Source organism: Bos taurus, chromosome 6 (genome assembly GCF_002263795.3).
Source record: "Bos taurus isolate L1 Dominette 01449 registration number 42190680 breed Hereford chromosome 6, ARS-UCD2.0, whole genome shotgun sequence".
NCBI lineage: Eukaryota > Metazoa > Chordata > Mammalia > Artiodactyla > Bovidae > Bos > Bos taurus.
Genome location: NC_037333.1, coordinates 93,247,484 through 93,262,649, shown reverse-complemented (window position 1 = coordinate 93,262,649; position 15,166 = coordinate 93,247,484). Strand labels below are relative to the sequence as shown.

Here is a 15,166-nt window from a genome sequence, read left to right as displayed (position 1 = left end):
TCTTGCCTGGAAAATTCCATGGACAGAGGAGCCTGGCAAGCTAGAGTCCATGGGGTCAAAAGAGTCGGACATGACTGAGCGACCAAGACTTTCGTTATTACTGATGTTTAAGGACTATTAACCATAGGTTTGGAATAGGTATGACAGCAAGGTGTTTTAAACAGTTGCCGTGACACTTGGGACAACAGTGCTTTACTTGTTTGCTGAAAGACAGGGAACTTCTGTCATTTTAACTCATTTCCCCACGCGGGGAAAACACATCGACTTAGCCACGATCTTCCCATCAAGGTAAACCTTTTTGACTTTCCAAAATACACATGTTCAGTTGCTCAGTTGTGTTGGACTCTTTGCAGGCCCATGGACTGTAGCCCAACAGGGTCCTCTGTCCATGGGATTTTCCAGGCAAGAATACTGGAATGGGTTGCCATTTCCTTCTCCAGGGGAATCTTCCTGACCCAGGGATCAAATCTTTGTCGCCTGCATTGGCAGGCGGGTTCTTTTACCACTAAGCCACCCGGGAAGCCCTTTCCAAAATACACCCAGAGTAAAAAACATATATACCTAGAGAAGTAAGGCTATTGGATTTTTATATAAATGACTGCCAGACAGCTAATTTTCTTCAACTTAATTTAAACATCTTCTATATTAATTTTCTAATTAGCTGATTGAGAGGACTTTGGGGGGCTTGCTCTAGCTATGATGCTGCTAAGGTCTCTCTTGCAGGGTTTAGAAAGAAGAGTCCCTTGGTTGGTGCAGTTCTGGGAGCAACTGGGTGCTAAAGTGCTTCAGTTCAATGAATGAACAAGCTTTAACATGATATCCAGGTGCACACAGCCTTCAGACAGACCCCTAGGGCACCCACCTGGAAGTCGGCGGTTACAGACCCCCCACAGACGTCAATCAGCTCCGTCATGTCATAATAGGCATCAAACGTCCAGACGCAGCTCTTCAGGTTCAGGTGTTTGTAGAGCTGGATGGTCTTTGGCTCCCGCACGCTGGAGTCAAACTGGAAGGGGCGGTCGTAGCCAGGCCCCAGTGCCATGCTGTCATGGACCCTGTCGTCCAGGAACCCTGCCTCTGCGAGGGAGGGAGAAGCAAGGAACAGTAATCCAGTCTGTGGACCTGCCCTTCACCAGCTTCCCAGGAGCTGGGGGGAGAGTGAGAATGGACACATCCTTTGGACACACAGGGAGAACTTTCCTTTCTTCTGAGATGACTAATAGAGCACCCCAGGGCTCCCAGGCTTCCCTGGTGGCTTAGACGGTAAAGGGTCTAGCTGAGATGTGGAAGACCCATGTTCTATCCCTGGGCTGGGAAGATTCCCTTGAAGGGAATGGCAACCCACTCTAGTATTCTTGCCTGGAGAATTCCATGGACAGAGGAGCCTGGCAGGCTATTTAGTCCATGGGGTTGCAAAGAGCTGGACACGACTGAGCAACTAACACTAATTAACTAACCAGGGCTCCTGACACAAGCTCAGTGAGAAGGTGAGGGGGGCTTGTCATCTTGCCTGTTGCCACGTGTTAAACAGAGTGACTGGGGTCACAGACTCAGGAAAGATGCTGCAGGAGCCAGGGAAGAAAAGATGAATGGATGAGACCATAAATGAAGAAGCCAGTGCCTGGTGGCCCTGTGTATCTGTTGGAAAAGAACACCGTAAAGCCTTGTCTGTCACACCTGCCCAGCTTGGTTCTATGCTTCACAATCAGTCCTTGAAGAAATGGATTTATTATATGGAGAATCTGTTGGTGAATTATTCTTTCTCAAGACTGATTTTTTTAAAACATAGCTTTTATGGGGAGCTAGCAAACAAACCTCTGATTACCTCCTCCCCTGCTTCCTATGGTGTCTGAACTCTTGCAGAAAAAAGAAATCTTAATTCTGTGTTAATGAGTAAATAGCTCGCTAATGATGCTTGACTAAGCTTCCCATGCTACAGGCAAAAATTATTGGATCAAATGCTGCCAAGCAACTGAACTGTTCTAAATTAAGGATGACCTTTATGCAGAAGAGAGCTGAATACAGACACAATTTTAGAATATTAGGGTTCAACTTTGTATGGTCCTGAAAGCAACTATGATATTCTGAAAGAGCTGATCCATTTCTCAGAATGTTTGACACCAGCACACAGCCCTCTGCGCCACAAAGACTAGGGTGTCAGTGAACATGTACTGAAGCTAATCGTGTTTAAGTAGGAAGAGGTGCAAACTTTCAGCCTATAGACATGGTATGTTTCTTCCACTAGCTTGCATATGCAGACCAATGAAACTTTCATCTGTAGCCCAGTGACTTAGGAATCATTTACACTCCACTAATTCCTACTGTATCAAGACCATCACTACCCAGAGTGATGCTTAATGAATATGGAAGAGCACACGAACGCTTTCCTGTCTTCAGAAACACTGTTAAATGATTCATCAGTTGCAAAGGGAGGAAATGCGCATTTAATGTGCACTTGCTAAAGTGAATGGAAATGGACAGGATTCTTTGTAAACTAAAACATCTGCCCTGGTGAACAGGAGATGTGCTGCCTCAGCTGTCAGCGCCCTTGGGTCTGTATCAGCTGCAGAGCCCCAAGTCACGCCATTTGCTCCAGCAGTCTGCCATCCACGGACTGAGAGAGGTGGGGCCGAGAGGTCTGCCCACTGGGGCTGGAAGCAGGACATGATGGACAGCTGGGCTCTCTCCAGAGCTCCCTGTAAGAACTGGTTGCGGTTTCATTGGCCGCACTGCAGACTTCTCCCTCTGCCCAGTTCTGCTTCCTCCCTTTCCCTTTAGGAGATACGGATGCCCAATAAACATCTCATACCCCAAGCTCCACCTTGGCTACTGCTCCTGGAGAATCATCCTATAATATTTACCCTTGCACAGGTGTTTTATAAAATGCTGAGAGCATGGGAACCAAGCGCAGGAGAAGGAAGGAGCTAAAATTGACCAGGACCGGGGTTTTAAAATTGTTGACACATGCAATCCCTACCTTGTTTGGGAGCAATTATTCTCCTCATGTGATAGATAGGAAAGTGGCTGGCTCAGAGTTGTCCAGCTATTTTTGTTGAGTTGTACAGGGAGTGGAATAAGGACATGAACCTTGTCAGTTTGATTCCAAGGTCTTTGTTTTTTGCTATTCATGTCACTGTCCAAGCTGCCTATGTTTGGCTGCTTGCTGCTGAGCAGATCCACTAACCATGCAGATTTTGAGGACCAGAAAACATGAAAAGCAGAGTCCATTTAGCCACATCCCTAAGGGTCATCGTGCTGGGCTGGGCACACTAAAAGGGAAGTCTCCCCTCACCTGAGATGCCTCTCAGGTCCCGGGTGGTGACGAGGTTGGAGCAGACGTGTTGGTGCCTGTAGATGGACTCAGATAGAAGAAAATGCAGGTTGTGCAGCGGCATGGTGGAGATGAGTGGCAGCATTCCATCCTGGTGTGGGATCTGCACGGAAATGTGGATTCTAGGGGGGAAAACAAGAGCAGAAATCAGGGCTTTCAGGTGCCTGCCATAAGTAGCTAGTATGGTACATTGTGTGCTGAGTTACTCAGTCATACCTGACTCTTTGAGACCCCATGGACTGTAGCCCACCATCTCCTCTGTCCATGGGATTCTCCAGGCAAGAATACTGGGGTGGGCTGCCATGCCCTCCTCCAGGGGATCTTCCCAACCCGGGGATCGAACCCTCACCTCTTATGTCTACCTGCATTGGCAGGCAGGTTCTTTACCACTAGTGCCACTTGGGAAGCCCCCAGTATGGTACCTTGCTTTCTCATAACTCAATTTGTCTTCACCAGTGAATTTACCAGGTTTTTTTTTCTGAAGCTTTCCATGTAGGAGTTCTCTCTGTGCATGAGGGTATAGTGTGCATGCGGGGTTATTCTCCTCCCTCCAGCCCCTGGGAGATCCTCCAGACTCAGGACTGATAGCAATCTAGAATCATAGATTTTTTTTGCGTGTACAAGAAAAGATAACATCGCAACCATAAATTGTAGCTATCTTCTGCTTTAAAAGGAAGCTTTGTTTCCGCATGAGCTGGAGCCGAGTGGATGGTACAGGCATGGATAAATTTCTTTGTCACAGTGAGTGTCTATGGAGGTTGTGGAGGGTTGCCACAGAATTTTCTAAAGTATTTGTGCCCAAAAGACATCACTGAGCTCTTAAACTCTAAGGCCAGTATCCTTACCCAGGAAAAAAGCCTAGAAATAGTAATACTCCACTATTCAATAGTCTTGGGGCTCCCCAGGTGGTGCTAGTGGTAAAGAGTCCACCTGCAATGCAGGAGACCAAGAGACGTGGATCCGATCCCTGGGTTGGGAAGATCCCCTGGAGGGGGCATGGCAACCCACTCCAGTATTCTTGCCTGGAGAATACCATGGACAGAGGAGCCTGGTGGGATACAGTCCATGGGATTGCAAAGAATCAGATACGACTGAGTGACTAAGACACACATGGTCTCTCCCCAACTTCAAAAACCTCCCTTTCCCCACCAGCAAGTCCTAGCAAGGCCACCAGCCCTCACTGGCCTCAATCTACAGCAAGCTCTGCCTTGAACTACATTCTTCTGCCTGTAGGTGCCTTTGTACCAGGAAGTCTGTAACTTATTTATATTAGCTGCTATTTCTTATATGCTTTAAGAGTCTGTCTTGCCTCCCCACTAAGAGGGCAAAGGACCATTTCCTTCACTTCTTCTGTTTCTCCAGAGCCTGTAGTACACAATTCTAAATAAAATATGAGCTTAATAAATACCGGTTAAGACTGCAACACAACAAAACTGTACTGAGGGGCTGCAATTTTTTCACTGTACAAGTTTAAATTTTCAGCATGTTTATTGAGGATGCATTGTGAATTTTTACAGCTTGTCTCCCAGAACAAAGACTCATGTTTTAAAGAAGAATCAGAACCTCAGAATGTGAACAGAATGGCTCTTTTTGTAAGGAACAGGGTCAATAGTAACCCTGGACACTTCTGTTATTGCTTTTTACAAAAATAAATTTCATTCTGCTAGAAAAAAGGATTTGCATATTTTTGGCTCCATGTTCAAATCTGTTTTTTTTTCATGTAAATGAGCCCCTTTCTCTGAACTCAGTTGCTCATAAAGGCATGCACATAAATACTACCAGGTTTAATGAATATGTATAACCTACCTGAAATCTTGTTTGGTTTTTTTTTTGCTATATAAAAAATGAAATCATCCATTTTCCATCAAGATCATAGGGCACAGGAAAAAAAAAAAAGCATATCTGCCCACTTAGTTATAATTCACCAGTGTTGTTACTAATTTTTTCACTGGGTACTTAGTGAGTGCCTCTTAGGTGCCAAGAAGGACATTCTAGGCAGAGGGGATGCAAAATAAACAGTCATGGTCCCTGCCACCATCATCTCCTGGGTGGGGATGACAAGGAGAGAATGAATGATGATAACACTCTCAGAGAGGCAGATGTGGGTGCCAGAAAAGTGGGAAGTAAAAGCTTCCAAACTAAATTGGGGGAGATGACAGAAAAGTTCCTAGAAGAGATGCCATGGCTTAGGTATGGTGGGACAATGGGATTTAAGAATATGGACTGGAAGGGGACGGGGGAAAGCTGGAGCCAGGAGTAGCCACAGGCAGAGGCAGGTTACCTAAGAGTGCTTGAAATCCCGAGGAAGTTACATGTGATTCCCTGTGGGTGGACTGGCAAATGAAAATAACAAGATGAAGGAAATGAGGCTAGAAAGATTGACAAGGGCCAGATATTAGGGCACGTTTGAAGAACTTCAACTTTTTATGAAGCATTCATCACCATTATTCTTATTTTGCAGAAGCATCACTCACTGATTTGTCCCACCTAGAAAACACACAAAGCACAGCTGGGGACTCTCTGCCATCTCCTCATGGAGGGCACTCCCCGCTGACCTGTTGGGATGCTCCTTATGTTTGACGTCCAGGTATTTCAAGGTCGCGATGAAGGACTGAGCCTGGAAGCCTCGGGCTGTCCCAGCCACCACTGGAGTGTGGCAGATAGCACTGTCTGTTCCGATGGTGACAACGTTGCTCCTCAAGGGGGTCCCCACGTGGCCCACCTTGTCCACAGCCTTGGCCACACAACGTACATGGAACCTCCGGCTGAAGTAAATGCTGTCCAGGACCTACCAGGAAGAATAAATCACCTCAGACACGTGGTGCCTCAACAGCTCTTCATACTGTGTCTTCTGGATGATAATCTGTGAAGACCATTGTCAGCTGAAAACACTGCACAACCTAAAAGCTGAGAGTTAGGTTTTATACAGCAGGCTAAACTGAAGACTTGAGCCTGGGATACAGCATCTTAGGTAACTGTGAGAGACTGCTCCAAAGAGGAATGGGAAGAGCCGGGATACATATTAATCAGAGTTTTTGCAACAAAGGCCAGGTAGTTGGAACATCAAAAGATAACTGTTAAAACTGGATATCTCAAGTTAAGGAATTGTGCACTTTTCCATGTATGGGAAGATGAAATAGTTTGCTGCTGCTGCTGCTAAGTCGCTCACTGAAATCATTCCTTTAATAGGCATCTCAGCTATCAGGGGCCAGTATCCTGTGTTTTCTCATCCTGAGTCTCTTTAGGATGCCCCACTGGCTGCAGTGGCTGATGCTGCAACATCCTTTGCTGACTGACATGGCAGGCTGCATTCTTAGCCCACACCATCCATTATCCATCCATTTATCCATCTATGTGTCCATTGATCTACCCACCTCTCACCACCTAAGTACTGACTTTCTACCAGGAGCCAGGCACCATGGACAGAGCACTGAGTACTTAGAGCCTAGGGTGGTAAGCCAGGTAACAAGCAAGTAGACAAATGTGGAGCAAGAAACTAGAGATGACTGATTCCCAATGACACTTGTTCTCTTTACATATTAGGTTCAGAGAAGTACTTAATGATTTTTCAGCCCTTCCAGCAAGACTCATTGCCTCTAAGTCACTTTTGTTGAAGGCATGGTATCAGGATATAGAGGAAAGACACTTTTTTCCTAGGAGTTCTTAGTTTTCTTTCCTCCCTACTGCCATTCCCTCCCTTAACTCCCCTCTAATTACTAAGGGTTACAATAACGTGGTGGAGTTAAAGTTGAGAACTTGGCCTCTGACACCTACTGGCCTTGAAAGTCTTTCTACAGATTTTCTCATGCTCCAGACACACAGAATCCATGAGTGCTTAATGCAATCTATGCAGAGGTAACCTAGGTCACCAAAACTCTCTAGGTTACTAGTGCATTGACATAGGGAAGTATATAATAAGAAAAACTCATTAGTAGTTCTATGTGCAGCAGACTTCCCACAAAGCAATCATACAAACTTATAAATTCTACCATGGAAACAATTTTCACTGAAGTCCATTAAAAATTGAAGAAGATTTTTCCATTAAAATTTTTTTAATTAGCTGCCACAACTTTATTTATTTATACATGGACTTCATTCAGAAGGGATTTGAAGCATCTTACAAAAATGCACACGATACAACAGTATTAAATAAATAATTGAAGAAATGAAGGCAGAGCAGAGGAAGCTGGGGTAAGAGGATTAGTCACCAATTCATCACAAGAAGGCAAGCTGAAATATAAGGTAAAATCGTAAACTTGGTACCTGTTAAAAATGTATATTTGGCTCAAATCAAACCAACTGCCCCTTCATGGGTTTGTTGAACAGAGAACAAGGTATTTATGAAACAATAAGCTGTTAAGTCTTGCCATTTACATTTCTAATAATAATAAAGATAATTTAAATTTGAACTAGGTTATGTTGCAAAGGAATTAATCTTCTGGCCTTTCTGAATAAGCTGTGCCAAGGACAATGGACACGAGGGACCCACGTTATCCAAAGCCTCCAATGTACATCTAACAGCTTTCTTCCACTACCTACTCAAGAGAGTTCTTTTTAAAACTTTTTATTTATTTATTCTTGCTGTGCTGGGTCTTCATTGCTGAGCATGGGTTTCCCCTAGCTGTGGTGAGCAGGGGCTACTCCCCAGTTGCGGTGCTCGGGCTTAGCTGCTCCTCAGCATGTGGAATCTTCCTGGACCAGGGACCGATTGAATTCGTCTCCCTGGCAGGTAGGTGGATTCCCAACTGCTGGACCTCTAGGGAAGTCCAAGGCACTGTTAAAGTGAGAACAGACTGTGGATTTGTAGGGAAATATCTAGAGAAATTAAGTCTGAAGAAAATCTCTGATTTCCAAAATTATTAAATGCACTCATCTCAGTCAAAAACCATTGATTGTTTCCTGGGTGCCAGACGCTCTGTGGAGCCTGAGTCTCACTGCTTTCAGCTCTTTCTGGAAGAACATCATTGGTGCAATGAGCAGAGTCAGAACACTGGGCTGTTTCCTGAGCGTGGGCAAAGCACCGCTGTGCATGGCTCCCTGATGGTGGCAGAGGTGTGCGTCTGGCCTCCTGACTCTCTGAGGACAGCAACGACATTCTGAACCTCTTTTCATATCTTCCCACCAGGCTTCGAAAAATACTGATCACTTAATAAGCACACTCTCATTTTATTTAATAACTGGTCCCCACTGCGTGCCACCAATGTGGCAGCCACTTTGGGATGGATATACAAATATGGTAGAACCCTTTTTCTTAAGGAATTTATACCCTACTCCATATTGAATGATTTAAGAGATGTGAAAAGAGACTAATCATTATTCGTACTTACCTAGAATCTTTGACTTACTTCATCATTTGTAAATCACTTTCCTATCTGTCAATGACCTTGTCAAGTGGATTAAGCAAAGGAGGTATTATTTTGTAGATCAGGAAACTGAGACTCAGAAAGGTAAAGTAAACACTTCACATCACATAGTTCAGAACAGGCAGAATCAAGGTTTGTAACAGGTTGTTGGAGTACTAGCCTAGTCCTCTTTCTGCCATACCACATTATCTTTTCTCATACGTAAGAACAAAAGGACAGTGTTGTACCCGCTTAATTGTTTAGTTTATACCAAATGGCATGCAGGGACCTTAAGGAATTTGACAGAGCTGGAGTAACAAAGAGAAAGGCCAGGTCTCTCTCTCTGTAACCAGACCTACCATGTGGTTGACACTGGTGAATGGCGTGTTGTCGGTGATGGTCTCGAAGGGAGACCGGGCCCCGTTGCCGTCAGTGGGGGCGGCCACTTCCCAGCTGAACTGCACAGACGTCTGGTTGATGCCAGCCTCAATGCAGCGCTCCTTCATGACAGCGTATTTGGGGAAATGGGGGTCGCAGGGCGTGACGCAGATCAGCGGGTAGCCCGGGGAGGGGGATTTCTTGACTCCCTCCTTGGTAACCTCTTCCACATGGTCATAGTCAGCAAGTGTAACGACCTGCCAAGGAGCAACATAGCTTCAGGCCTGGGTGGGTATCGGGAGGGTTAGAAAACTAAAGCTCCCTTCCCTAGAGACCTACCTGATCACTTAACTCCTAGGGATTCTTTAAAATATAGCAGTGGTTTTAACAATGCTTAGCCAGGCATCCCTAAAAGATCCTGGAAATCTTCAATAGTAGGGAAGATCCTCCTCCTCCCTGAGTTAAAAGCTTTAGTATCTTAACGGTCTCATTCCTAAATCAGATTCCTATGACTCAAGTGAAAAACACTCCACCCCCAACACACTGTAACCACAACTCTATCATAAATGGCAGATATTAGTTAAAAGTTGCATTAAACTGTTAATGGCAGGCAGTAGTGCATCTGGCAAAATACAAGTAAATAAAGGATATATGTGAAGGACAGGGAAGCCTGGCATGCTGCAGTCCATGGGGTTGCAAAGAGACAGACATGACTTAGTGACTGAACATACATATATATTTCTTCCATGGTCAAAGAGACATATTTTGAAATGGTCTTTCTATTGTATGAGATTAGTCAGGGGAAGTTATAAGAGTTATTCGGACTGCTTCATTATCCTACGTTAAATTCCCCTTGGCAACTTCTGGGAGCTTCCCTGGTGGCTCAGACAGTAAAAAATCCACCTGCAATGCAGGAGACCCAGGTTCAATCTCTGGGTCAGGAAGAACCCCTGGAGAAGGGAATCCAGTATTCTTGTCTAGAGAATCCCATGAACAGAGGAACCTGGCGGGCTACAGTCCACAGAGTTGCAAAGAGTCGGACATGACTGAGGGACTAGCCACACGGCAACCTCTGTGAGCATTTCTCCTAACTGTGAAGTCGGTGCATTCATTCTGTTCATCCCCAAATTGGGAAACATGGTGGTACATCTCCATAGACACTTAATTCTATGCCCATGGCGAGTATGTAGGATAATAGATATGGGGGAATACTCCATTTTTACTCTTCTAGGTCTCACCAAAGAAACGAGATCAATGGTATTGTACTTTCTTTGTCAGACAAAGGTCTCAACATAGTTTGGTCTCACTCTTATGTGGAAACCAGGTTTCTCCTCTTTAGCACTACTGACTTTTGAGCCAGGCAACTCTTTGGTGTGGAGGAGGGGGACTGGCCTGTGTATTGTAGGACGTTCAGCAGCATCCCTGACTTCCATCCCCTAGATGCTAACAGCACCCAGTGTGACAGTCATGAAAACCACAGATGTCACCAGACATTACCAGACGACCCTGGAGGTGATGGGAGTGAGGGATTTGGGGAAGGGGACACGAGCAGTCCTGGCAGTCCTGCTTCTCTCAAGTTCTCATCTAACGCCTAAGACAGAAGCAACCATCCTTTGGGTCATGAGACTTACAATGGGCGGTGCTGGCAGGATGAGACTCCCAGCTGCCTCCTGGTCTAGAATCGTCACTGTAGCCGTGGTCACATCGCCAAGAACTGCTTCCACTGGGTCATCTGGGCCAAGGACTAGGGAGAAGGATTCATGCCACTCCCGGTCTTCATTGGACAGGATCTCGACTTTAAAGAAGATGTGATCCACACCTTCGCCAAGGACAGAACAAAGAGAGCAAAGGTCTTCATCAGTGACCCACTTAAGACGGTGCAGGTTGGCACTGCTGAGGCTTCATGTTGAAATATGCCCTTTCTTCTTGGAGGGCTTCTATCAATGCAGTGGCTGCTAATCACTTTAGCCCAATCTCCATTGAGGGATCAGTTTTATAGGTGAAATTCCACCCGTGGTGGAGGCTCAGTCCTACAGATTTACTATTCAACACATGAGAATTAATGGCCCCTGCCTGACACTAGCTGGTGGTAATAAAAATCTATGATCTAAAAAACACTCCACCCTGGTTATGCATTTTTTTTTTTTTTGCTTAATTTTTCTTTCCCCTTTACACTTAGGAACAAGCCCCTGTGTGGCAATGAGTGTTTACACACTAGACACCCTTCAAAGCTGTCTCTTGGGAAGCGACAGCTCAAAGGTTACCTACAGGGCCGTCTCTGCCAAGACGATAATGTGACAGTTTGCCAGCATGGAATGGGGAGGGTTAGAGCTCAGAAACCCCCATGTTTTCTATAAAGTGATTCTATGAGGGTGCAGCTATCCCTGGCAGTGGTCAAGATGGCCTTCTTCCTCCTATAGACACCTGGGCTAGGTTACTTCTAGGACCTGCCTTTCCCCCAGATCCTTATGCAGAAGAGAAAAAAGCTAAGACACTTGGAAGAGAGGTCCTTGTGAGCATGTGGAGGAAGGGCACCTAACTTCCCTGTAAACACTAGCCAGACGAACAAGGGATGGAGCCAAAAGCCCTTTGAAGCTCCGTGGGGTGATGGAGACATACAGAGACACCCCTCCATCTCCAAGGGAGGCATTTCTTCCCTCTTCTTGCCATGCCATCTCTGAAGAGGGCTTCTACCACTTTTGCCCACTTCTGGCTACATCACAAACAGTGCCAGGCTGTACACCAGCCTTTTCACCTTATATTGCTCCAGAAAGTTTTTGGGAAAAGTCTAGAGTACAAGTCAGTCCTTTTTTTGTCTCATTCCTTCCATTAAGGAAATACATCAAACAATTAAACAGCTGGTTGTGAGCATCTCATCTTTCTCTCTTCCATGACTCATCTTCATAGCATCGCCTAATAGATGTCAAGCCATTTGAACATGGAGATTGTGCCTTCTGGGTTGAGTAAGCCCTGAAGGGCCCAGCACAATGGTGTGTACTGATGTTTGCTGAATGATGGCATCACATATATTTTTAAAAACTCAGGTGCTCCCATTGCTCAACCAAATTATAGGCTAACAACAACAACAAATCCTTTTGAATGATCCAAAATGCCTAGGATGCTCCGAAGTAAGGCACTTCTTTTTTTTTTTCTTATCCTATGCCACTTTTACTAATTAAAAAATTTAAAGATTCCTACAACCTCAAATGTGTGCTTACTAAGTACTTCATGCTATTGGAAATGTATATATTTTTTAATTTTCTGCTTATTTTTTCCTTCAAATATAAGATATTAGCCTCTCTCTTAAGTAATACCTATGGGGCTTCCCTGGTGACTCAGACAGTAAGAATCTGCCTGCAATGCAGGAGACTCAGGTTTGATACCTGGATCAGGAAGATCCTCTGGAGAAGGAAATGGCTACCCACTCCAGTATTCTTGCCTCGGAAATTCTATGGACAGAGGAGCCTGGCGGGCTATAGTCTATGGGGTCGCAAAGAGTCAGACACAACTAATCGATTAACACTTTAAGGAAGACCTACTAACTGGGATTGGCATTCAATTACCAGGACTGAACTTCAAGACTCGGCTCTTTGGGTAATAATCCACACCAGACTGGGCTGACCCATCCCGTGTGCTACAGCGAATCTTGGATGTTCTGTTCTGATCCCCTCTGCGGATCACCTTGACGTTCAGAATGGCCGTGGCATCTGGCCCTGAGGGTTCCCGGACTTGGTATGCAGCTTCTTCAAACTCAATGGTAGGGGCTAAGGAAACAAGGTTAGGAAAACAAGAGCAAGTTGCAAAAGTGAAAAAGAATTCCAACTCCCATGAAAACACTTTATAACGACAAGAGGGAATTTTTCACACTAATTAACAATACAAAAGGCAAAATAGCTTGCAGTCATAAAAATCAATCTGTATTTACCCCTAAGCAATACTTTGGAAAAAGGAATTCATCTGTGATTCTGCAGGAGCTGTTTCTCACATATTTCTTATTAAAAAGAGTACAGTGGAGGAAACATTTTTAAGCACTTTGAAATGCATGTTATCCAAGTTTCCATCTAGGCCTTATAGCTCATAGCATGTTTTTAAATCTGCACAATTTATCAGGGACTGAGACAGAGTAAGCCCTTGATAAATATCTATTGACTGATTGTATGAACCAACTCTTTTTCATTTATGAGATATGAATTTCATTTATATACTGCTTACATTTACCAAATCTATCTCTCATCTCCATCTTCTGGGTCCTCCTTCCTACTGCTTTCACTTTCCCCACCCTTAGCTTTATCTATAAATACCACAGGTTAGTTAAGAATGAGTAGTTTTACCAATTTATGGTTGCCAGGTGGAAAGGATGGGGAGAAGGGGTAGTTAGGGAGTTTGGGATTGACATGTACACACTGCTATATTTAACAAGGGTAACCAACAAGCTAACCTACAGTATAGCACAGGGGACTCTGCTCAATGTTATATGGCAGGCTGGATGGGAGGGGGGTTTGGAGGAGAATGGATACATGTATATGTATGGCTGAGTCCCTTTGCTGTTCACTGGAAACTGTCACAACATTGTTAATTGGCTATACTCCAACACAAAATAAAAAGTTAAAAAAAAAAAAAGAGTGAGTAGTTTTAGTGGTGGCTACAACAATAATTGAGAAACATAGGATTTCCGAACACAATCTGATTTGAAGTACTACCCTCATTGCTGTGAAATGAATAACTTTTTTTTTTTAAAGTTCGAACCATGCCTTCCTTTGTATTATATTCTCATGGGGAAGGGCAATGAGGTAGTGGTGGAAACAGTGAGATAAGAAGAGAGAAGAATTGGGAGCAATTACAAACCTTATACCCTCTAAAAACATATCATAGACTTTTCCAGAAATGTCTGGTGTCTCTATGTTCACTTCCCTCTTCTCTCTCAGAAAATCCATTCTTCCTAATTGTCAAAGACACGTCTCATTTGAGACTTCATAGTTTTACTGTGTACGCTCTCTGAGACTGAGGTGTGTCGCTGTAACAGTGTGAACCGGTGACTTCTCTGAGCCTAAGTACTGGGCTAAGTACAATCTAAGTACTGCGTGAACAGGAGGGGTTCACCTCAGATCTGAACCTGTCTCCTTCGGTAAACGGCTAATTCAACTTCAAGGCTGGCTTTTAAATTTTTCCCCCCCAATTCAAGTTAGTCTATATTTTATATTAAAAACCCTGAGTCTCACTGACTCTTGTGTAGATTCTAGAATCTGATACAATAAGGTTTTACATGCAGTTTTATTCCTCACAGTTGTGTAACTAAGAGCATAAATAAGATAACTTTGCTGGGGTTCAATTTCTTTACCTATAATATAGGATAATAACACCTACCTCAAAAGCTTACTGTCAGGATTAAATAAAGTTTTTTTTTTTTTAAATAATATGCTTATAACAGTTCTTGGTATATAATCAGTATTCAATAAAAAAGCTATTACTAGTTGTAGTATTGTTGTCCATTCATTAAAATATCTATTTTAATAAAACAGCTATGTCCCTATTTAAAACAGATTTTGTTTTCTTTGGTGCCTGGGTCATTCTTTGCTAGCACTTGACTAAAGAATTTAAGTATTTTTAGGTTAGTAGGCCAAATCAATTAGAGAGAATAAAACTGAGAAATTAGACTTTTCCAGGAAGGTGGCAGTGTTTTAAATCAGTTCATTGGATTCAACTGACTCTGATTGTATTTCCAGCCCTGCTCCTGAATTGCCGGGACTTAAACAGTTTTTATTCTGTGTCTGTCTTAGTGTTTCTGTCCTAGCTCTTAACCACACTCATTCCTTATGTCTTGGTGATGTGCTAGGGAACAATGTGATTAAAAATACTAGAGCTCTGTGACTTCCCTGATGGTCCAGCGGTTAAGGCTCCTTGCTTCCAACGCAGAGGCTGTGGTTTCGATCCCTGGTCAGGGAACTAATAGTCTACATGTCACACAGCAGGAACAAAAAAGCCCAAATAAACATCCAGTTAAAACTGTATGTTTAAAAATTTTCAATTTAAATTAAAAAAAAAATTATAGTAAAAAAAATCGGAGCTCTGTGGAAGGGATCCCTTGCTGCATTTTTTTTTTTTAAATTGGAGTATA

The 15,166-nt window shown here is 43.9% G+C and overlaps 1 protein-coding gene across 1 annotated transcript in view; it reads right to left on the bottom strand.

Moving 5' to 3' along the window:
* FRAS1 (Fraser extracellular matrix complex subunit 1) overlaps positions 1–15,166 on the bottom strand; it is a 534,366-nt gene that overhangs the window by 32,838 nt on the left and 486,362 nt on the right. Inside the window, 6 exon segments of the mRNA XM_059887796.1 lie at positions 863–1,077; positions 3,293–3,453; positions 5,887–6,119; positions 9,033–9,308; positions 10,683–10,870; positions 12,615–12,815. Of these exon segments, the coding sequence (XP_059743779.1) occupies positions 863–1,077; positions 3,293–3,453; positions 5,887–6,119; positions 9,033–9,308; positions 10,683–10,870; positions 12,615–12,815 (1,274 nt within the window).